This window comes from Ipomoea triloba, chromosome 10 (assembly GCF_003576645.1).
Source record: "Ipomoea triloba cultivar NCNSP0323 chromosome 10, ASM357664v1".
Taxonomy (NCBI): Eukaryota; Viridiplantae; Streptophyta; class Magnoliopsida; order Solanales; family Convolvulaceae; genus Ipomoea; species Ipomoea triloba.
The window spans coordinates 24,017,482-24,041,335 of NC_044925.1; the positions used below are offsets into that span (position 1 = coordinate 24,017,482).

Below are 23,854 nucleotides of genomic sequence, written 5' to 3' on the forward strand. Positions count from 1 at the left end.
ATAGAAGAGTCCAATATCCCGCCACTGCTTGTAAATAAAATAGCTAGCAAGCTTAGAACGAAGGACCACGCTCACTAGTAAGTAAAACAATAATTTTAAAGTTGGAATGAATCAGCTTACAAAGTGTTTTAAACTATTGGAAATGAATTTCCGCTACTTTCATTTGTCAACCTCAAAGAAAAATCAAAGAAAGAGAAACATGACAGTTTTGTTGAATTTTCCAACTTTTAAAGGACAGTACAGAACGAAGCATTGAATCAAACACATGGAAGGCACTATATATGTATAATTCAAATATTCGGTCTTTTAATAATTCTATGGAGAATCCTTGTGTGTTTTGTTTGTGGATACTATTGTTAAGCTGTGTGGTAGTTGAGGTACAGGGTGGTGATGGCAGTGTTGGGTGTGATGAAGAAGAAAGAATAGCACTTTTGAGACTAAGAGATGCGTTTAAGTATCCAAACGGAACCACCCCCCTTCCTTCTTGGGATGAAGAACAAATGGATTGCTGCATGTGGGAAAGGGTTAAGTGTGACCTATCCAATCACCATGTCATCCAACTCTCCCTTGCCAGTATTAGACAACTAGATCTCACTTGGAATTTTAATTCTGATCCTATTTTGCTAAATACTTCACTGTTTCTTCCATTCCGAGAACTGCAGAATCTGAGCTTACAGTTAAACCAAATACGAGGGTTCCATGAGGTACTAAACTTAAGCAAGTTGCAGGTTTTGGATTTAAGTTCCAATGGGTTTGATGAAATTCCAAGTTTAGGTTTACTGCGCTCACTTAGGATCCTTAATATGGATGACAACTCGATCAATACTTGGTCTCACTTTGAAGGTACGTGCGTCAAATATTATTATTATAATTCATTTTCATGGATGGTCTGTCTAGCTAGCTTTCTTAATTTTGCATTTTAATTTATTGCATAACACAATAATAATCCACCTATTTCTATACGTAGAGTTAACAACTTTGAAACATCTGGAGCTGCTCAGTTTTGCTTTTAATGATCTGAGCGGAAAAATTCCACAATCCCTTGGGTCCTTAACCTCTTTGAAGTTTTTGTCATTCATGAACAATTGGCAAATAAGCGGCTCATTGACAGATGGAGGTAATTCATTAATCTTAGTATGTATTTGTATGTGTTGTGGATTTCCTTTCTCATTGAATCCATCCCAACTTGAGTAGTATTTCCGTTTCCCAAGTTCTAAACAATATAAAATATAAATTAAATAAGAATTTTGTCTGTGTGTGTGTTGAAGAGGTTAAAATTCTATTATTTTCTTATTAGTTCAAACTTGTAACTCTGTAGGCTTGTGCAAGTTGACGAAGCTTGAAGAGTTGGATTTGAGTGTGAATGAATTTGAAGGAAAAATACCTTCATGTTTTGGCAATTTGACATCCCTTCGTGCCCTTATTCTTAAACAAAATTACTTGACCGGAGCACTTCCTTCTGCTGTTTTTTCTACTCTAAGTTCACTAGCATATCTATCCCTATCTTTAAACTACTTTGAAGGTTATTTCTCGTTCAATGACTCATTTGGGAACAATTCCAAACTTGAGATCTTTGAACTTGACAACCTTATTAGTAGCATGACAATAGATACAGAAATCCCACATTGGATGCCGCAACCTCAGATCAAAGTATTTTGATTAACCAACTGTAAACTCAATGAGCCTGACAGGAATCTACCTAGTTTCCTGTTAAAGCAACGTGAGCTGAGAGTCCTTGACCTTAGAAATACAGGGGTGAGAGAAATATTCCCAACCTGGTTGCTCATCAATAACACAAATATGGAATTTCTCAGCCTTGCACGCAATTCCCTAACCGGACCTTTTACATACAACAACCATCAATCAAAGAATGAATATCTCAGTTGGCTAGATGTTTCTATGAATCAAATCCAAGGGGTACTTCCATACTCTATAGGTGGTTTTTTCCCAAGTCTGACCCTTTTGAACATGTCTATGAATGCAATGCATGGTGGTATTCCTCCCTCTATGGGGGAATTGAAACAACTACAATTCTTAGACTTGTCAAACAATAATTTATCCGGAGAACTGCCAGAAGAGTTTGTCCAGGGATGTATCAGTTTGCAATTTTTGAAGTTAGAAAACAACAATTTGCAAGGTCAAGTCCTTCCTACAAATTCAAAACTGAGTAGCCTTGAGTATTTGCGTTTGGAAAACAACCGCTTTTCGGGTGAGTTATCTCGTGGCCTACTAAATAGCATGTCTTTGAAATTGTTAGATTTGAGCAACAACTCAATCACAGGTGAAATTCCTGACTGGATTGGAAACCTTTCACAACTCAGCTCAATAATTTTGTCTAATAATTTTCTACAAGGTCCTATACCAATGAGTTTTTGCAAGGCGAAGGAACTGAGCTTTTTAGACTTGTCAAAGAATAAACTTATTGAGACCATACCTGCTTGTTTGAATGTCTCATCGCTGAGATACTTGCATTTGCATGGCAATGGATTTACTGGATTTCTGCCAAAACTTTTGTCTACAGCTTCCTCACTTGTGACATGAGAGACAATAACTTATCTGGCACACTTCCTAATTGGATAAGTTCACTCTCAAATTTAAGGTTTCTTCTCCTTGGAGGGAATCAATTCGAAGGTTCAATCCCTTCCCAACTCTGTGACCTTAGGAATGTTAGCTTGCTAGATCTTTCCTCAAATCATCTTTCTTCGGTTTTGCCTTCTTGCTTGCATAAAGTACTGTTTGGGACCAAAAGAGCCTTTAATGCCATGCTTGAGCCTAATGTGTACGGATGGACCAAAACTTGGGGTCTGAAAACATACTCGTATGAAAGCCAACTTCAAATAGACATATACTTGGAGTCCGATTATGCGGCTTCAGATGAGGAAGAAGAAGTGGAATTTGTAACAAAAAGTAGGTCTGAATCATACAAAGGAAACATACTGAACTACATGTCTGGAATTGATCTTTCCTTCAACAATTTTACTGGTCCAATTCCTCATGAGATCGGCTACCTGAGTGATATCCACACTTTGAACTTATCAAACAATCACTTCAGAGGCTCTATCCCAACTACATTCTCCAACTTAAAGCAAATAGAATGTTTGGACCTGTCTCACAATAGATTGAATGGCCAAATACCTCAAGAATTGGTAGAACTCAACTTTCTATCAATATTTTCTGTGGCATTCAACAATTTATCAGGTAGAATACCCGACAAGAAGCAGTTCTTAACATTTGAGAACATCAGTTATGAAGGTAATCCTTTACTTTGTGGACAACTGTTGGGAAAAAGCTGCAGCACCTCTAGCACAGAACCATCATCAGAGCCAATTATAGAGAATAATGATCCATTCAAAGAGACATTTTTGTGGAGTTTTATAGCATCATATATTGTAGCATTTATAGCTTCTGCTGTTGTTTTTGTATGTTGTACTGACTATTCAGAGCGGATACTTGAGTATGTTCGTGCAAAGTTTGTAGTTTTCTCTTTCTAATGCTTGTAAGTTAATAATATGTGATGTGGTAAACAATTTCCTGTTCAGTCCACTAAATCTATGTACTTTTACAATAACGGTATATTTATCATTTTCCTATTGGGGTTTTAAAGAATCTGAACAAAGATTAAGGAGACAATAGGTCCAACTTTAATGGACCATAATCTTGAGGAACAGATACCAAAGGCATGAGGTCTTCGTTCCAAACTGGATTCAAATTGTTCCTCATCAACAGTTATTTGTGCTTTCTAGGAACCAAAGATCCAAGCGTGAGAAGGAGAAAGAAAGATTAAGGTATGAAAAAAGCCAGTGTGATTCAACATTTGGTTCAACAGTGATTCTCTATGCACAAGTTGGAATACAGAATATATAAAAGAAAAGGCTTAGAATATATATAGCATGGCAGTTCTAAGATGGAGAAGCTATGACAAAATAAATGAACTTAGAATTGCATATTCTGTGATACGGGTTCACAACAGAAGGAAACAGAGCCTTATTAATGACAGATTGACACACCTTGCCTGAAATGTGAAACTATTTTTTTTGTATAGTTTAGTCTGCTTCAGTTAGCAGATCAGGAAGAAAAACAAGAATCATTGCTCCTATCATAACTTTTATTTATTTGATGTTTTGGATTGAATTAAAATGAGTTAGCTTTGGCGCTTTCTTGTACCAGCTTTTGATGTTCTCTTGTTTGTAACTTCGAATTAAATTTCTGAGACTTAAAACAAAACAAATTATTGAAGTTAAAACAATTTGATATCCAATTCAAAATACCCAGTCCGGTTGGGTAATGATTCAAACCTCTTGGTGCCAAGCATTGTTCACATGTGCATCTTCAATTCCACTCCTCCATTTGGAGAAGTCCAAATAGGAATTCTCCAAAATTATACATAAAGTTTAAGAATGGAGAGGAGTTAGGCAATTGGAGAGATGATTTTAGTAAACAAGTTTTCCATTTTTCAATTGGAGAGCACGTATTAAAATTTCAATTATTGTTATAATTTTTTATCAAAAGTTTATGCATTTAATTGGGTTCATCGACTCTAGTTAATGATATAATTTGTCATGTTTACCTTTCTCGTGTGCTTTGCAATGGACTACTACACAACAATGGAGTTTATTCAGTATATATTTTCGAATACGTAATAACAGCAAATGTTACTTGTCATCTAAAAACAGACCAGGTTAAACTCATATGATATGTGCGTTAAAAAAAAAAAAAAAACACAGAGAGTAATCATTTACTCCTTTATTTAGAAAGAAGTTTTGTGCAGGCCGGCCAGAAAATATGGTTGACAACAACCTTCGTTATGTTCTTACTATCATTTTCCAATAAGTGATATGCATGCCAGTTGGTAACATGTTCTTTTAGTTGTGTGTGAACTCTTGAAAACCTAGCTAGCTAAGATACATTATCACGCGCGCTTCCTTGGTAGGGCTGTTGATGAGAAATCTCATGTTATTAAGCACTTTTCAATTACTCTATTTTTACTATTTAAGTATATTAATAGTATACTCCTAGCTAAGATACACTGTTAGATAATATCAAATGGTCTTGTACAAAACAAATTTTGTTAATATTAGGAAATTGATACTAATAAGTAGTAACTCTTCAACCTCTTAATATTATATTTTTATTTTAAATATAATATTTTTCTTTTAAAATTAAAGTATTATATTTTTTTCTCACAAGTATTATAGTTTTTCATGTAAATAAATGGTCAATTTATCCATGATTAGTAACACACTTCCCATCCTAATAGCTATAGCATATTACACTTTTCATTTAGATCCGACTCGTCTCGCAAAATAGTCACACATACTTTTTAATTACAATGTAATATTTTTTATAAGTTAATAAAAATGTTATATTTTATTTAAAAAGTATAATATCACAAAAGAGACCTGCTCCTATAAAATTAGTGCTTAATAATGGAAAACAAATGAATTTTTTTTTATGAATTTTTAAGAGTGAGGACAAAAAAGAGTGTTTCCACTGGCCTTAAAAAAAAGTGCATGTTTCCACTGGCCTTCCAAAAAAAAAAAAAAAAGTGTTTCCACTGCTACTTTAATTCGTCAACTAGAAAAGAGAAAGAAAGAAAAAAAGAAAGAGAGAGAAAGATGACACTTTTTACCCGAAACATATGCCCAGTCGTAGTATATATAACTATGAATTTGAAGAGGCGGGACCAGAAATTTCATCTAGTTGGTGTGAAAGATTAAAACAAATATAATATTTTGAGAGAAAAAAATTTAGTAGGCTATCTAGGAAAATTCAACCTCTTCCATTACGCCATATACATATTTAACCATCTAAACTAATTCATCTGTGTAATTTATATCGATATTATTATTTACTTATATATATTTCTATATATATGTATAGGCGCGCTCAGGTGTGAATCATCAGAGAACTGAGAACGCTTCGCAGCCGTCCATGTGTCTAGATCTACGAATTGAATCAGATGTAATTTATTAAAAAAAAAAAACAAAACAAAACAACGCAGTGGCATTTTCGTAAATAACTCGGACTTTGGTGCAAGTAATTGTGTTATAAGTGCACCTAATTTCACTTACAAGTACACATATTTTCAGTTACAAGTGCAAATAATTTACCTTGTTAACATTCATGCACCTATGTGCACTTAGTTATAACGTTAGGTGTAACTACATCTGAACACGTGACTCGCGGCGAAGCGTTCTCAATTCTCTCTTGGGTGAAGGGTTTTCACCTGAACGCAATCCTATATATATATAAGAGTGCCCTATATATAAGGGGTAAGGTGGAGTGGGGGCAAATGGCCCCACTGTCCCCCTTGGGGCTCCGACCATGTTAGCATATATCTATATATATATAATTACATACATCCTTCATTACCACTAGTAATATCATATTCCATCTTCTAATAATAAGTCTGTTTATTATTATCATTATTTCTTTAATTTGTATGGCGAATCCTTGTTTGTTTTGTTTATGGTTAATGATGCTAAGGTTTGTGATAGTTGAGGTGCAGGGTGATAATGGAAGTGTGGGGTGTGAGGAAGAAGAAAGAAGAGCGCTTTTGAGACTAAGAGACGATGTGTTTAACTATCCAAACGGAACAATCGCTCTTCCTTCTTGGGGTGATGAAGCAGAAAAGGATTGCTGCATGTGGGAAAGGGTTAAGTGTGACCAATCCAATCACCATGTCACCCAACTCTCCCTTGCCGAGATTAGGCTATGGAGTTCTGATCTTATTTTCCTAAATACTTCACTGTTTCTTCCATTCAGAGAACTACAGAATCTGAGATTAGATTCAAACAGAATACGAGGATTCCATGGAGTACTAAATTTAAGCAAGTTGCAGGTTTTGGATTTAAGTGGCAATTGGTTTGATGAAATTCCAAGTTTAGGTTTACTGCGCTCACTTAGGATCCTTAATATGGATGGCAACGAGATCAATACTTGGTCTCACTTTGAAGGTGCGTCAAATATTATAATTATTATTTAATCATTTTCATGGATGGTCTGTCTAGCTTTCTTAGCTTAACACAATATATAATAATCCACCTGTTTCTGTTTCTGTAGAGCTAACAACTTTGAAACATCTGGAGCTGCTCAATTTTGCTTTTAATGGTCTCAGGGGAAAAATTCCCAATGCCCTTGGATCCTTGACCTCTTTAAAGTTTTTATCGTTCAGGGCAAATCTGCTAAATGGCTCATTGATAGATGGAGGTATTTTATTAATTTTAGTATGCATGTATTTGTACGTGTTAGTTGTGGATTTCCTTTCTCATTCAGACCATGTATCCCATCCCTAACTTGATTTGCCTTTCCATTTCAATTCCCAAGCTCTAAACTTATATAAATAAAACATATAAGAAATATTTTCATTTTTTTGTTTGATGATGAAATTAAAATTCTATTTCAGTATTTTCTTATTAACTCTTACTTATAACTCTGCAGGCTTCTGTAAGTTGAGAAACCTTCAAGAGTTGGATTTGGAATCGAATAGTTTTGAAGGAAGAATACCTTTATGTCTTGGCAATTTGACATTCCTTCGTGCCCTTAATATTCAATTAAATTTCTTGATCGGAACACTTCCTTCTGCCATTTTTCCTACTCTAAATTTACTTGAATATCTCTCCCTTTCTTCCAACTACTTTGAAGGTTATTTTTCATTCAACTCATTGGGAAACAATTCCAAACTTGACATCTTTGAACTTGAAAACAGTCATAGTAACTTGACAGTAAACACAGAAAACCCACCTTGGATGCCCAAGCCTCAGATAAAAATATTTCGATTGTCAAACTGTAATCTCAATCAACCTGGCGGGAATCTACCTAGTTTCCTATTGAAGCAACGTGAGTTGAGAGTCCTTAACCTTGACCATACAGGGGTGACAGAAATATTTCCAACATGGTTGTTCATCAATAACTCAAATATGGAATTCCTGCGCCTAGTAGGCAATTTCATAATAGGACCTTTGACATTTGACGACCATCAATCAAAGAATGAACATCTCACTTTTTTAGATGTTTCTATTAATCAAATCCAAGGGGTACTTCCATACTCTATAGGCGTTTTGTTTCCAAATCTGAAGATTTTGGACATGTCTATGAATGCTATACAAGGGGGTATTCCTCCCTCTCTAGGGGAATTGAAACAACTAGAATGGTTAAAGTTGTCAAATAATAATTTCTGGAGAACTGCTAAAAGAATTTGTGAAGGGATGTATCAATCTGCAAATCTTGGATTTAGCAAACAACAATTTGCAAGGTCAAGTTCTTCCTACAAATTCAAACATGAGCAGCCTTGAGTATTTGGGTTTGGCAAACAACCGCTTTTTGGGTGAGCTCTCTCGAGGCCTACTAAATAGCATGTCTTTGAAGTTGTTAGATTTGATCAACAACTCAATTACAAGCGAAATTCCTGACTGAATTGGATACCTTTCACAACTCCGCTCTATAGTTTTGCCAAATAATTTTCTACAAGGTCCTATACCAATGAGCTTTTGCAAGGTGAAGGAATTGAGCTTTTTAGACTTATCTAAGAATAAATTTACTGAGACTATACCTGCTTGTTTGAATGTCTCATCACTGAGATACTTGCATTTGGAAGGCAATGAATTTACTGGATTCGTGCTGAAAGTTTTGTCTGAAGCTTCTGCACTTGTGACACTAGACATGAGAAACAATAACTTAATTGGCAGAATTCCTAGTTGGATAAGTTCACTCTCAAATTTGAGGTTTCTTCTTCTGGGAGGAAATCAACTCGAAGGTTCAATTCCTCCCCAACTCTGCTACCTTAAGAATGTTAGCATGCTTGATCTTTCCTCAAATAATCTTTCTTCCTTTTTGCCTTCTTGCCTGCATAAAGTACTGTTTGGGAGCAAAATAACATTTGATGATGTCACAGTTTGGCTTAATTCATACGAATGGTCTTCTGATTATCCTCTTAGTACATACTCGTATGAAAGCCAACTTCAAATAGACCCACGCGTGGAGTCCTATGATGCAACTACAGATTATGAAGAACAAGTGGAATTTATAACAAAAAGTAGGTCTGAATTATACACAGGAAAGGTATTGAAGTACATGTCTGGAATTAATCTTTCATTCAACAATTTTACTGGTCCAATTCCTAATGAAATTGGGTTTTTGAGTGATATCCGCGCTTTGAACTTATCACACAATCAGTTCACAGGCTTTATCCCAACTACATTCTCCAACTTAAAGCAGATAGAATGTTTGGACCTCTCTCACAATAAATTGAACGGCCAAATACCTCTAGAATTGATAGAAATGACCTTTCTGTCAAAATTTTCTGTGGCATTCAACAATTTATCAGGGAAAATACCAGACAAGAAGCAGTTCTTAACATTCGACAACAGCAGTTATGAAGGTAACCCTTTACTTTGTGGACAACTGTTAAGAGAAAGTTGCAACAACAGCTCTAGCATTGAGCCATCTTCAAAGCCAATTATAGAGAGTGACCCTTTCAAAGATACATTTGTGTGGAGTTTAATAGCATCATATATTGTAGCATTTATAGCTTCCTTTATTATTTTTCTATGTTGTACCGACTATTCAGAACGATTACTTATGTATGTTCGGGCAAAATTTGTAGTTTTCTCTTTCTAATTTGTGTGTTAGTTAATAAAAGTCTATGTAATATGGTAATAAATTTTCTTTTCAATAATCTAAATCTATTTTCTTTTATATTAAAGATACAATTATTTAGGAATGGCAATGTGCCCCGTCCCCGCCGGGGATCCCCGTCCCTGTTTGAAACGGGGGCGGGAACGGGAAAAAATTTCGGGGATCGGGGACGGGGACGGGAAATTTTTTCAATTCCCCGCCAGGGACGGGGACGGGGACACCCCTCCCCGCCCCGCCCCGTCCCCGAATAATTATTATAATTAGGAATTTTAATTATAATATATAATTATATAATTATTATATTTCTTCTCAAAATATAATTATTATATTTATATATGAGCAAATACCAATTTTGGTCCCACGACTATTAGCAAAATGACAATTTTGATCCACATGTTTCATTTCTACCAATTTTGGTCCCACAACTATTGTTTTAGTATCACTTTTCATCCACGACTATTGTTTTAGTGTCAAAATTTATCGCGCCGGTCACCCATTCGTTTAAAACGTGCAAAAATCTAAAATTGTTAAGCGTATTTTCATCATTTTCAACTTAATATCTTAATTTGAGTATGAATAAATGGATTTAAGTTCTAAAATTGATCAAAATTCGTAGTTTTTCTCCTCATTTTACCTTAATTTGAGGAGGAGAATTGTGAATTGTGATCGATCTTAAGGCTTAAATATCTTTATTCATGCTCAAATTGAGATATTGAGTTGAAATGGACGAAAATACCTTAAAAAAATTTTAGATTTCGGCACGTTTTAAACAGATGGGTGACCGGCGCGATAAATTTTGGCACTAAAACAGTAGTCGTGGGACCAAAATTGGTAGGAATGAAACATGTGAATCAAAATTGTCATTTTGCTAATAGCCGTGGAACCAAAATTGGTATTTGCTCATTTATATATATATATATATATATATATATATATATATATATATAAAATTAATTTTTTAAAATTAAAATCATAATTTTTAAAATTAAAATTAAACTAATTTAATATGTTGACTAAGAATTGACGGGGACGGGAATGAGGACTATTTTTCATTCCCCGCCGGGGACGGGAACGGGACGGGGTCGGGGTTTCGGGAACGGGGACGGGGAGTATACTCCCCGCCCCGCCCCGTTGCCATCCCTACAATTATCATTTTCTTATTAGGATTATTTTCTTTGTGCTTCAACATGTTTATAAAGTATAAATAAACAAATAATACAATGTAATAGAGTAAGTAGTACTAAAAAAATAATAAAAATATTGTGTGTGTGGTGAACTTTAGCCTGTGTTGAATGGCAACCAAATGACACGAAAATTATTCCGCCTGTGTTTTTCTTTGAAATATAGTTAGAATCTTGTCGGAGATTTGCGAGAGGTTCAATTGTTAAAAAATAATCAACCTAATTTAATTTATTTGATTACTTGAACATTTTCACAATTTAAAAATATTGGGGAAAAAACAGTTCTCGGACCGCATGTATGTATCGCGTGAAGTCCGGTGATTGTTACTCCCATTTCAGCGTGTCCGGAGTCTCTGCTCTGCTCTTCTCTTCTCTTCATCTTCCCTCATCTCTGCTTCTCTTCTTCGCTTTCTATGTCCTCAACTTGTGAATACAACATCTTGAAGTTGTTGCCGGAGAGTAGGAGACGCCTGAGCTCTACAGAAAGCACCATTACAACGAGCCGACGGTAAGGTTTCTGTTTCTCTCTCCCCTTTCATGTCTCCCTCCTCATTTTGTGCAATGTTACTGTACACCAAGTCCGAAACCGGTTTTACGAACAGGAAAATTTCCGGTTCCTCGTCGTTTATGTTCAATCAATTTATATTACACTGTAAACTTCATTGTTTGTTTGGTGAGTTTATGTGAATTTGCGAATCCAAAGTTGGATGATGGTTTATATAATTATATTTTCTTGGATTGGTTTCTAAAGGGCTTGAATATGTTACTCCCTCAAGAAGTAAATGAGAAAGGGGGAGGAGATAATGAAGGTGATGAACATCGGTTTAGTTGGGGTCGCAAAACGGGAGTTCAGTATTACTTGTCGTTCACCTACAATGGCGTTCACTATTCTCTCTATGACTGCGTGTATATTCGCTGTGATGATGAGCCTGAGACTGGCATTGGCAAGCTTGTAAAGATGTTTGAAACAGCGAATGGCATTAGGAAAGTTAAGGTTGTCTGGTTTTTCCGACCGGCCATGGTACAAAAGTGGTTAGGAGACATCAGAACTCTCCCAAATGAGTTGTTCTTGGCTTCTGGAGAGGGGAGAGGAGTTTTCAGTTTGAATCCGTTGGTAATTTAGTTTTCCCGAGCAACTTCACATTTATCATTTCCTTTTTGTGCAAATTTCCAGTAGTTTTCTCTGTAGTCTAATGGTATATCCTTTTTTGTTGGGTGGAGGCCCGTAAAGGGCTAATTCCGCACCAGGTGACTAGGGAATTGTTGGGTGGAGGCCTAAAGGCCAAGTCCAGCATCCTATCTCTCGAAAATGTGGGGTGGTAAATGCTTGATCGAGTCCTATAAGAGCAAATTGTGGAGTTAAGGCTGACTGGTGTTGAAGGAATTGTTGGGCGGAGAGTTAAGTTGCGTTTTCGCTACTAGCTATAGCTTTTGGCGTAGTGAATTATATGTCTCTTTTTAGGAAAACATCTGTGGAAAATGCTCTGTAATCTGCATATCAAAAGACAGGAGAAACCCTCAGCCAACAGAAGAAGAGTCAAGAAAGGCCAAATATGTTTTCTTCCGTGCGTTTGATGTTAAAACTCGTGCAATATCAAAGATCTTCCCAGATGTTATTGCAGAAGTTGAAGGTTAGTAATGTATTGCTCATCTTGACTGATTGGAGAAATAAGCAAAATCAGTTTTTTGGTTCTTTCACTTGTATCGTCCCAATTACCTTACCTTTTCTGCTATAGGTTTGTTCAACATTGGTTATATACTTTTACCCTGAGACAATTCAATAATTTTAGAGTTTATCTTCTTCCATAATCACTTCAATGGCTGCAGTGAAGAACTACTTTAATCAAAGGAAAGATTCGAAGCTTCTTCATCCTGCACAAGGTGCTGGTCTGGAGACAAAATTGGTTAAGTTACTTGTGTCAATTATAAAATGAGCTTTTGTTTCTGGATTGTATTTCTGACAAAACCTGGCTTTTTCCGATTTTTGATAGAATCTTTATCACCAACTGTGACTTTGGAAAAGAAGGCTTCGTCTTCTGCAAAGAATTGGGCTACTAGTATTTCCCCACTAAAGAAGAATTGTGAAAGTGCCCTTGATACTTCCTTACCAAAGAAGAGGAAGATTGAAAAGGATTCAGGTGCCTCTTCACTTAAACTTGATGTTGAAGTTGTAAAAAATGACTTGGACATTGAATGCATCACTAAAATTATGAAGCTGCAGGACCTTCTCCTCGATCAAAAACTAGCCAAGGAAAATATTCAGATGACAGGGGAGTGAATTTGGACCGCAAAGTCAGTAAGTTTCCTGCAAGAGCTGATCATTTGGAAAAGAAGAAGGGTGTGATAACTAATTCTCAAATCACAGGAGGTTCAAGAAGACCAGATGAGGTAATTAATCAAGAAAAAGAAAAATTCTAAGGTCAACAGCTGATGTAAAGTATGAAATATTTGTGAAGGAATCTTGTAGCACTGATTTTTTGGAAACACAATTGGTTTATGGAATTGATTTTTAGTAATCGGATCCCTGAAGAAATGGCTTGGTCCGCTTGGATTTTAGCCTGTCCAAATTAATGATGTGAGTTGTGTATTCTATTTGCGAGTTTTTAACTGGGACTTTGTCTTGATATTTTTATCTTTTATGGTTACAGGACTCAGTCAAATGGTTCAAGGAACAAGTAAGTCGCCTTTCTCTCTTATTACTAATAGAATATCTTCTTGTAATAATGGATATGGCTGGGCATACTTGATCGAGATTTTGTGTGACAGCCTCAGTATTGTCTACCACTATGATTTACTATAGTGTAGACTCAAAATCAAACAGGCTTATTTGATTATTCGTTTTTATTTCAGCCTTGGGAGATAAGAATGCGTATGGCTCAAGAAAATGGGACACTTGTTTTACTTGAAAACCTCGATCCTTCATTCACTTCAGCAGATGTGGAGGTATGCCTCCTAATATATATTCAGAATAGTGTAAGCACTCTGCAGTCTGCAATTTACCTATGTAGGTTCATGCTCGAGAAATGGAAAATGAGATCGCAAGAGTTTTTTGGGCATGTTATTTACATCACATCTGCATCCCTTTAAGCCACTTCTTATTGCTTTCCTTATAGAACATTTATCTTTTGTTTCACAATTTACCCATCTCAGTACAGTATGTTCCACAATTTTTTACATTTTATTTTTCTTGAAATGTAAGAGTATTAGACAGTGACTGTTTCCCAGGACATTTTTTGGCATGCATTCAAGATGAAGGTTAGCGCAAAGATGATACGACGCAGCACCTTCTCTAGTCCGCACTCTGGTATTTATCAACAATGCTTACCGAGCCATATATTTTTTGAATTATTCAACAACTTTTTGCTCTTAAATTGGTATTTTATCGTTCAAATATTGCCCCTAGCAGGGAAAGCTCTTGCCATATTCAAATCAAAGGAAGCTGCAGAATCTGTTATTTCCGACTTAAAGACAAGGTGTCTTGTGCTAGGTGATGGAAGGTATTTAAATTACCTTACAAGTTTTTACTTTTTAGGCCTAGTGGTTAATTTTCCTGCGCATAGTTGGTTCAAAAGATACCATTCCATCTACTTTTTCTGTTTTTGTAAGCCATACGAAACACATTGACAGATGAATCTATGCTAGCTCATTTGGTAACATTAAAAGATTGAATAGGTTTAAACCCTAAACCTGAGGGCCCCTCACCCTCCTGCCCTGGTGATTGTGAAATAAGGTAAATCGCGAGATGTGCTTCAATGACACAGGGTCTGAGTTCTTTGCTTTTTCCCCAAGCTGAGATCCTCAATCTGAACTCGGGTAATTGCTGGGCACTACACCCACACTTAGGCTTTCGACCACTGAACTATGCCCCAGGGGAACATAAAAAGATTGAATGAGAAGATGATATAGCGCATATATATATATATTTTTTATTTTTTTTTCAATTGTATTTTCCATAAATGTAATTTGTTTGTTTCATTTGCATAGGCCATTAATTGCTCAAACTGGAGGTCATAAGAAGCAAAGTAATCCAAGGGTTTTTGTTGGCCACCTTACAATTGGCGAAAGGAGGCGTCAAAGGAAGCGGCCAGAGATGGTACGCACTCTTCTTTGAAAGTTGTGTTGTGCGTGTACATATGTTAATTTTTCTAAGAATTAGTTCCACCTTTAGCCACTCAACTATAGTTGTAATTTCATATTGGGTGCTTGAGTTTCAATTAGGCCATGTGTAGTTTGCAATGATTAAAAATGGACCATGTTTGATCTTTTGTGTTAGTCTTATGGTTAAATATGAACAACAAGTGTAAAATGGACAATTCATGAACTCTCCTCCTTCCCTTCTAAAATTAACAATGAAAATTGGTCATGGCCAAAAGTTTTTTTTTTTTTTTGAATGGTCATTGTTTCTGGTGGGTGCTTATGGTTCTCTAGCTATGGCCACCGGAAATGATGGCCAAGGGTATCCATAGCCATTGGCACCAAAAGCTTGTGAAATGGGGAGATTAGGGCAAAAGTTGTGAAAAGTGTAATATACCCACTTGATTGGCTTTGTCATTTTCCGTTTCTTTTCAACCCTTAAGTTTGGATTAAATTTGGTCAAATTGCCATTATAGTTGAGTGATGAAAAGTGGAATTAAAATTCTTTTTCAAAAAATAAAAATAAAAATGACTCGTGTTATTGTCTTCTTGTCCAAAAGAGAATGGCAGTGTCGACATCCCACCATTCTCAGAGCAATACAATTGAATATGAGTTGGCCTTGGGATGGTTTGTACTACAAGAACAATCAAACAAATGGTGGAAAACATTATACGAGGTAATTATCGAAGTTCTAGGACTTGCATGTCCTTTCTTACCTTGTTTACCCTGCAAAGCCTCTCCCTTCTTCATCGGTGATAAAAATAATGTTCTCGTGTGTTTCACTTTCCTGGTTCTAAGAATCACGCAAAGGAGATCACAGCGCTTAAGAACAAAGTCAAGATCCCATAGTGAACAAAGATATGAGAGGATCGAATGTCAGCTACCTAGTTCAAATTTCAAATGTAAGGCGGTTTTAATTTTTGTTTCCTATAATCTTTTTGATGTTTTTTATGTATCTTCTATCCTCCCAGACTTCTGCTCTTTCCCCTCTTCTCAGGAAACACTTTTTGTTTGGCATACATTGGAAATGGCTGCACCAGTTACAGAATGGTATAGTGGTATACATACCTAGTTTCATAGGAGGGAAGAAAATGCAGGTTTTTGTTTCACATTTTGTTCCTACATTCTAATACTTGTGTGCTAGTTTTGCTCCAATGAATACTTTAGTCCTATGTTGCTGGTTCATGAATCATGATGTTGGAGAGATGTCTGTAGATGTCTGCTAGTACAGAAAAACTTTTGTCATATTGCAATATTACCATCATTTCAACACTATTAACTTGGTAACTATAAGGTTATACGTCCGAGATCTCAATAGGAGCGGTCTATTAGTCTTATTGGTTTGAGTCAATCAGTTATGTGCAACACTGCAACCTAGGCTAATTTACTTCTGCGGCCCTTTATCGGTTAAGAATAAGGTCACAAGGCACTAATGAATGCAGATTTTCTCTTGAGAAAGAACACCACCCTTGAGTCCTGTCAAATTATTTTGTTAGATGTGAATTATTTTGCTCCATCAATCTCATAAAAATCAACGTTCTATACATGAAGCAATTATTGAAGATTTGAAGTATATACAAACGAAAAAAAATGTGGACCAATACAAAAGGATAACCATGAAATGTTCCATTTTAGATGTCCACGCATATCCCAACTTGCAAGTCCAGAGACTACAGTAGCCTACAGTGTTACATTTATCAGAATTCCAATTTTGGTCGAGAAATATAGTGGATTTAGTTCTTGTGTATTTTCTTTTTCTTTTGATGATAGAGAAAATTCACGGTCACTACTTTAATGTGTAACGTAAACCACATAAGGAAAGGACAGTAAATTTACTTTTAGTCTTTAAATTATCATAAAATAGTGTTCTTGATTCTTTTATTAATGATTCTATTAAAATTTACTATCATTATTAGTTTATCAACATTAATAATTTACTTTTTATTTCTCATCTTCCTCCCCAATCACAATCTAACTGAACAACATAGGGGTTATAAACTAAAATAAAAAATAATAAAAAAAACTAAAAAATATAAATCACTAATCTCCATTAAATTAAATTAAAAACAGTACAATAGAAGTCAAATAGTCAATGATTTGCACTTTTTACCACTGAAATGATGATTTATCAATTTATTCATAATGAAAATTTTTACATACATTAACAAAATTTTCGTAAGAATCAAAGGTATCACTTGGTAGACAAAAAGAGAACTAGATATTTTTAAAATTCCATGTTAATATAAATTGAAGAATGTGTTGTTTAAATTAAAAGTATAGGTTGGTAGTTGGACTATATATTTATATTTATATGTTCAACAATATGTGTCACAGCATATAATAAATTAAAAAATATCATTGTAAAGAATAAAGAAAAAGTGATAATTAATCAATTTTTTCTTCAAATTAATATTTTATTGGACACTTTCATTTTACTTTTAAAATTGATAATTTATCAATTTATTATAGATTAAACCACATTCTAACGAACTATCACATGCTCGTGTTGATAACATATGTACTGAAATTTTTAATTGACTTATAATTCTGGGAACAAAAGGTACAAATTTTTAATTTTCTTTTGAAATTTTATACCTGCGTAGTGAACGGAGCAAAGAAAGCAGGGAGTGCAGGAGTGGTGGGGGTAGGGGTAGGGGTAGGGGTGGGGGTCATAGCTTTTCGTGGAAACATGTATTTCACGTTTTGGTGTTTTTATTACTACAATTTATACTATTTATAATATTTGTTTAATACCTGTATCCACGTTGAAACAATCTGTTTCCACCACAACATCCCTGTATCCCTAATTCGATCTTAAGCTAGGAGATAAGAGAGTTTCTTTGCATGCAATGACTTCAACAAGATAAGTATATTGTGGGCAAAGAAGCAAGCCGCTATATACACTATCACAAACTCCCATACTTCATTCAACACAATTGTGTCATGCATATCATGCCTTAGCTTGTCATGACTCGGTAAGAGTGTCACATCTACACTTCAAAAAGTTGGGCGGTGGGAGGCTCCACACACTGTTATACATCAACGTTGTGGCTAGCTTGTGGGCAAAGAAGCTTGCATTTAGTACTTGTCCATTTGTTGTTACATTTGGTATAGTGTAAGTTGGAAAACCTTATATATATAACAAAAACAAAAACGAAAATTAAAATACCTAACTTAATCAAAAAGATGTGATTGAGTGGGTAAAACATGATTTATTGTACTAATTAACTTTGAGACACAAAATCAAGTTGTACACTTCTGTACACAAACTAAGAGTCTAACCCAAATTAACTCACGTATTAAATGAGACTTCACTAAATTAATGTCATTAGCGACATGAATTTAATTAATTTCCAACACACTTTTGACTTCATATAATTATATTTTCCCGACTATGTTCAAATAATCATATCCTATTAATATTATTTGTATTAGAGGTGAAAAAAAAAAAGCAAAAATAAAAAAATACAAAAATAAAAAGAAAACAAAAGTCAAAACAAAACAAAAAGAAGAAGAAGAGATAATAGTTATGTAATGCTATAGCTTTTTCCATTATATATTGTCCAAGACATTCAACCAACCAAACATGTGTTTGGAGTTTCCCTTTACTTTCCATGCCTTTTCTCAAAATTCAAACCCTACCAATTTTATCTTATTCTACTTTAAAATAAATAAATATATGTTTGTAAATTGTAATACCGTAGCTATAGGATTACAAACAAATTTCTCTTGAAACTTCTCCTTACCTTCCCTGCTTTTTCTGTGTCTTTAATTTATTGACCAACAGTCAACCATTCCAAGCAGACATGACAACATCTTTTTGAAATTCCACTTTACTTGGAATAATACGCATTTTCTCAATTCATTCCCTTTGTTATGTTATATTTTATTATTATTTTTTTAGTTCATTTCACATTTTGTTTTCAATGCTTTAATCATATCAATTCCATCATTTTGTTACCACCACTAATCTCATTTATTCAAAAAAAAAATATGGTTGTTCAATTCTGTAATTTTAATTCACTACCGATATGGTAAATATGTAAAATAAAAATATAAAAAGTTTCAACTATGTGAGGTGTAAAAAAAATGCAACAAATCAGTCCAAATATAAATATGAGAGTTGAACATACATATTTATACAAAACGTTTAAATTGTCATGTATAAAATTTTAATACGCAACAACAGTCTTTTCCTTTCCTTCCCATCCATGATGGTCCCATAAAAATTCATGTACTTACAAATTCATCAATCTCTTGAAGATGCTCTTGATAAATTATAAGTTAAACATAATTTACAACCTAACAAAAGTACAACTTTTTAATGCATGTTAAAAGTATCATGCACGACATTTTAATTGAGTAAGCAAATTGATAATTGTCTTTACTCATATGAGAGGTCATGAGATCGAGTCTCAGTGGAGGCGAATTGACTCTTTGTGTTTTGAAAAAATATAGATGAACTGAACAAATACTACAATGTAATATGGTCAGTTATATTAAAAAAAAAAAAAAAAAGTTCACTAACAGCCCAACCACCCACCCCACGCCACCATACTTATACCCAATCATCTCCACCATTATAAATTGCTATGATTCTTGCCCAGTCTCATATATCATCACACTCTATCTGATCTTCCCACTAAACTAAGTAGCAGCCAGCCATGAACTCTGTTCAATCTTTTGATTCCTTTCCGACACCTAAAAAGGAAAAGCAGGTTGTCGAGGAGGTTTCCGGTTGGATGAGGGTTTACGATGATGGCTCCGTCGACCGGACTTGGACCGGCCCGCCGGAGGTCAAGTTCATGGCTGACCCTGCCCCTCCCCACCTCAATTTCGTCGACGGTGTCACCACCAAGGACGTCATCATCGATGAGAATTCCGGCCGCCGCGTCCGCATTTACCTCCCCGAAAAATACGGCGAAAAGTTGCCCATCATACTGCACTTTCACGGCGGCGGCTTTTGCATTAGCCAACCCGATTGGTACATGTACTACGCCGTTTACTCCCGCCTAGCGCGTGTGGCGAACGCCATAGTCGTGTCCTGCTATCTCCCACTCGCCCCGGATAACCGCCTCCCCGCGGCTACAGAAGCCGGCTACGCCGCCTTTCTCTGGCTCCGAGCCCTGTCCCGCGGCGAGGCGCGTGAGCCGTGGCTAACCGATCGCGGAAACTTCGAGAAAGTATTCCTCATCGGGGACAGCTCCGGCGCTAATATAGTCCACCACGTGGCGGCTCGAGCCGGAAATGACGATCTTGCCCCGCTGAAGCTCGGCGGCGCAATCCCGATCCATCCGGGATTTTGCCGCGCTTCTCGGAGCAAATCCGAACTAGAACAACCGGAAACGCCGTTTCTAACACTGGCTATGCTCGACAAATTCATAGCCTTTGCTCTCCCAGAAGGGAGCACGAAAGATCACCCCATAACGTGCCCGATGGGGAGCGCGGCGCCGCCGATCTCCGGCCTAAAACTGCCGCCGTACTTGTACTGCGTTGCCGAGTATGACCTTCTAAAGGACACGGAGATGGAGTTCTATGAGGCCATGAAGGAGGCTAATAAGGACATTGAGCTGCTACTTAACTCCGGCGTGGGTCACAGCTTTTATCTGAACAAAATCGCCGTCGACATGGATCCGGTCACCGGTTCCGAAACCGAACGGCTCCTTGCAGAGATCGCGAAATTCGTCGAGAAACATTGAATTATGTTAATTCCGTACGATAAATCCGCTCAATATAATGTAGTCATTTTCGTGAATGATGTGTGGTATGCAATATTGGTGCATGTATCATGTATGTATTGGTTGAGGTTGACGTGAAAGGTCATTCCTTATACGTATATTGTCCATTTTGATGTGATCACGCTCGTCTTCATGTCTTGTTATATTTGTGTATCGTGATAGAGTATTGTCACTTTTCACAATATTTATTTTTAAGTGTAACCGGAAAGAGGTTAAATTATACTCTCTACTAATAAAAATATGGAGTATTTCAACATTTTCTAAATTGATTTGTCACAAAGTTATCTTTTAGTGTGGTCTACCTTTTATATTTGGTTTGCAATGTTTACTATGTGCATACACTCGAATAATGACTATTGATTTTTTTATCATTCAAAAATATATTTTGACAAATCAAACTTTTTTTTATTTGGTGGGACTTTTTAACTTAGTAATGTCAATGGGAAATGCGGCAAGGTACAAAATTGTGGAGAAATGAACATTAGTCTATATTTATTGTTTGAATAATGCTTCTTACTCATTTTTTTAAAAGACTTTCCCACTTAACATGGATATGCCATGTAGACCTCATTTATTTTTTATAAATAATTTTGACTTTTCAACTAAATAAATGAATGAGTATACTCCTTCCCCCAAAAGTTAAGGAATTGCAAATAAAATATTGAGGAATTGCAAATATTAGGTGTTTGGCAAATAATTGTTAGTGAATTGTGTTAGTTGGTTTGCCTAGATGATATCATTATTTAATTGTAAAAAGATGTCTGATAAATTAGTTGTTAGCTTACTTTTAAGGTATAATTTTTTTTTTCAAATAATTGTTTTAAGTAGGTTTTTGAATTTTAACATTTTGGAATAATAAGTTGTTATAAAAAGTTGATTAACCAAATATTTATATTGATTGTTTAACCCAGTCAAACAGTTAATAGTGATTAAATAAGTTATAATTGGTTGATAAGCTAATTATGTTATCAAATAGACATAGAACTAATATAGGTAGGTGCCTTGGATAAGAAATGAAAAATCATAAATCCGTCAAAAGTTTAAACCCACCTAATTTAGGATGCAGATTTTTTATTTTTATTTTTTGAGAAATTTGTTAGGATGCAGATAGCGGATGAGTATGTATTGATTAGTTAGTATTGTAATGATAATAAATAAGTTGAATAAGCATCATTTTCGATTTGTTTTTTAACATGTAGTAATCATTGTCTCATTTTTAATTCATTATCACTTATCAGCCTTAATTATAAACGCCAATTGATTGGGTCTAAACAAAAGCTTCCAATAAGGAAGGTTGTTGGGGGCCAAACGACCTTACATGTGCAAATTATATCATGAAGGCAAAATTTAATTTGAGATTGTTTTATGATTTTTTGTCTGGAAGATGGGTCGGATCAATATGAAATATAATACTTATACTAGTAAATGTAATACTAATTAGAAATAAAGTATATGTTAGTTATAATGAAAAACGTAATACTTTTGATGATAAATGTAATATTTTTACATTTTAATTTAAAAATATTATTTTTTTCATAAAAATATTATATTTTTCTTTGAGTACTACTAACTCGGTTACAGTGTAGTATCTGTTCATAAACTACTTTCTCAACCTACTGAAGCACAAAGAGTCAGCATCGCCTCCACTGAGGCTCGAACCTACCCCTCCAACATGGGGTGCAACCAAATGCCACTACCGAATGCCACTAGACCACAAGGTTCATCACACAACGCAAAGAACATATCACCAAATGACATATCACTTGAGTTGTTGGGAATTGATAGTAAGGACAGAAGGTTGTTGTCAACCATATTTTAATTTACGGCCGCCACAAAACTTCTTTCTAAAAGAGGAGTAATAGATTATTGTTTAGTTTTACAAGTTTAAACTGTTTTGTGTAGGTGATAAAGGAAATTCGTATCTATTATTTAAAAATATGTAAGGTCTACATTTTACTTTTGTGTAATGATATGTCGCAAACTATATATAAGGGATAAACATGGCAAATTGTATCATGACCAGAGTTAATATACCAAAATACATAAAAATAATACTGTAAATGCATTGAAAAAATTGAAACACATAAAAATAATATTGTAAGTATATAAAAATAATACTGTATGCACATAAAAATAATGTTGTAACTACATATGTATTGATGATGATGATCTTGCCGTAATAATTTTATAAGCATGTAATGATGATTTTAGGAACATGTAATAGTGATTTAGTATTTAATTAATAAATATATAATAGTGACTTTATGAATTTACAGTCGTGATTTTGTGAACCTAGCTACCTAAGTGAATTTATGTACATATAATAATAGAGAATTCATATACTTACATGTGTGACTTTATGAACCAACATCAATATAGTGATTTATGTACCTATAGATTTTTTTTTAAATGAGAAAAAATATCAATGAGTCTTATTTAAAATATACCAATTAGAATTGAACTTTTAAATTATTAATTTTATTTGTACGAAAAATAGAAAAATAAATTTAAGTTGGAAAGAAATTTAAAGAGAACAAAATATAAATGCCTCAAGTACATGTAGCAATATGTACCCTAGTCCATTATATGACTACGAGCTACACAGCACTAGGAGGATTTGTGTGACCGACTAGATTGAGAGGTATTAGTACACAAAATCTAATTTAACTCTTAGTCGGAAAAATTTTTTTTTTGACTCAGCTCATACATCTTTTAAGATATATCAACTCCCTTAAGCTAGCCAGTGGGTTAATTATTGTGTTTTCAACATTTTATCTTTGAGTAAAAATTTATCTAAATTTATTTTTCAACTATTAAACATATTCGAGAAGTATAATGGTTTATAAACTAAGTGGGAATTAAGTTGCTGTTTTTGTTGTTTTTTTTTTTTTTTAAGACCGTCAGACGTGATAGGCCTTGCACAAATGAAATTTTTCAATCCCCACCACTTATTGTAATAGTGATGTTAAATGGGTTAGTCAAACTTAAGTACTGCATGACCCAAATACTACAATGGGCTGTTCTAGTCCACATTTTAAAACTATAATAAATTAATTTTTAAATTATAAATTTAAAATCCTAATTAAAATTTTATTACGTATTTTTAGGATTATATATATATATATATTTTGAATATACTGACTCTATTACAATGCAGAATCTTT

The 23,854-nt window shown here is 34.8% G+C and overlaps 4 protein-coding genes and 1 pseudogene across 8 annotated transcripts; all 5 read left to right on the forward strand.

Moving 5' to 3' along the window:
• Nucleotides 1–317: 317 nt before the first annotated feature.
• Nucleotides 318–3,543, forward strand: LOC116033342 (annotated as a pseudogene).
• A 2,855-nt stretch (nt 3,544–6,398) lies between these two features.
• On the forward strand, nt 6,399–9,696 carry LOC116032955 (receptor-like protein 14). Its single transcript, XM_031275704.1, has 3 exons — nt 6,399–6,956; nt 7,063–7,209; nt 7,441–9,696. The coding sequence occupies exons 1-3, from the start codon at nt 6,443–6,445 to the stop codon at nt 8,292–8,294; spliced, it is 1,515 nt and encodes a 504-aa protein (XP_031131564.1). The 5' UTR covers nt 6,399–6,442; the 3' UTR covers nt 8,295–9,696.
• On the forward strand, nt 8,482–9,618 carry LOC116033343 (receptor-like protein 9b). The gene has a single exon (XM_031276093.1). The coding sequence runs from the start codon at nt 8,482–8,484 to the stop codon at nt 9,616–9,618; it is 1,137 nt and encodes a 378-aa protein (XP_031131953.1).
• Nucleotides 9,697–11,115: 1,419 nt separating the features above from the next.
• LOC116032218 (protein ANTI-SILENCING 1-like) lies at nt 11,116–16,242 on the forward strand. 5 transcript variants are annotated; one of them, XR_004100746.1, is made up of 14 exons: nt 11,116–11,325; nt 11,569–11,931; nt 12,280–12,448; nt 12,645–12,698; nt 12,809–12,955; nt 13,039–13,205; nt 13,466–13,492; nt 13,668–13,760; nt 14,025–14,121; nt 14,221–14,314; nt 14,802–14,910; nt 15,512–15,628; nt 15,751–15,854; nt 15,950–16,242. XR_004100746.1 is itself a non-coding variant. In XM_031274686.1 (13 exons), exons 2-13 carry the CDS (start codon nt 11,578–11,580, stop codon nt 15,799–15,801), a joined length of 1,479 nt encoding a protein of 492 aa, XP_031130546.1. In that variant the 5' UTR covers nt 11,116–11,325; nt 11,569–11,577; the 3' UTR covers nt 15,802–16,242. The 5 variants fall into 5 exon arrangements, 4 of the variants coding, with proteins under 4 accessions (XP_031130546.1, XP_031130548.1, XP_031130549.1 ...); XM_031274686.1 differs by having other exon boundaries at nt 15,751–16,242; XM_031274688.1 differs by having other exon boundaries at nt 14,224–14,314; nt 15,751–16,242.
• A 3,314-nt stretch (nt 16,243–19,556) lies between these two features.
• LOC116032219 (probable carboxylesterase 6) lies at nt 19,557–20,955 on the forward strand. The gene has a single exon (XM_031274691.1). The coding sequence runs from the start codon at nt 19,617–19,619 to the stop codon at nt 20,649–20,651; it is 1,035 nt and encodes a 344-aa protein (XP_031130551.1). The 5' UTR covers nt 19,557–19,616; the 3' UTR covers nt 20,652–20,955.
• The last annotated feature ends 2,899 nt before the right edge of the window (nt 20,956–23,854 follow it).

Excerpts from the sequence above, each read along its gene's own strand:
- LOC116032955 (XM_031275704.1), top strand. The coding sequence starts at position 6,443 with ATGGCGAATCCTTGTTTGTTTTGTTTATGGTTAATGATGCTAAGGTTT. Across the intron at positions 6,957-7,062 it reads TACTTGGTCTCACTTTGAAG|AGCTAACAACTTTGAAACAT; the intron begins GTGCGTCAAATA and ends CTGTTTCTGTAG. Across the intron at positions 7,210-7,440 it reads TGGCTCATTGATAGATGGAG|GCTTCTGTAAGTTGAGAAAC; the intron begins GTATTTTATTAA and ends ATAACTCTGCAG.
- LOC116033343 (XM_031276093.1), top strand. The coding sequence starts at position 8,482 with ATGAGCTTTTGCAAGGTGAAGGAATTGAGCTTTTTAGACTTATCTAAG.
- LOC116032218 (XM_031274686.1), top strand. The coding sequence starts at position 11,578 with ATGTTACTCCCTCAAGAAGTAAATGAGAAAGGGGGAGGAGATAATGAA. Across the intron at positions 11,932-12,279 it reads TTTTCAGTTTGAATCCGTTG|GAAAACATCTGTGGAAAATG; the intron begins GTAATTTAGTTT and ends GTCTCTTTTTAG. Across the intron at positions 13,493-13,667 it reads TCAAATGGTTCAAGGAACAA|CCTTGGGAGATAAGAATGCG; the intron begins GTAAGTCGCCTT and ends TTTTTATTTCAG.
- LOC116032219 (XM_031274691.1), top strand. The coding sequence starts at position 19,617 with ATGAACTCTGTTCAATCTTTTGATTCCTTTCCGACACCTAAAAAGGAA.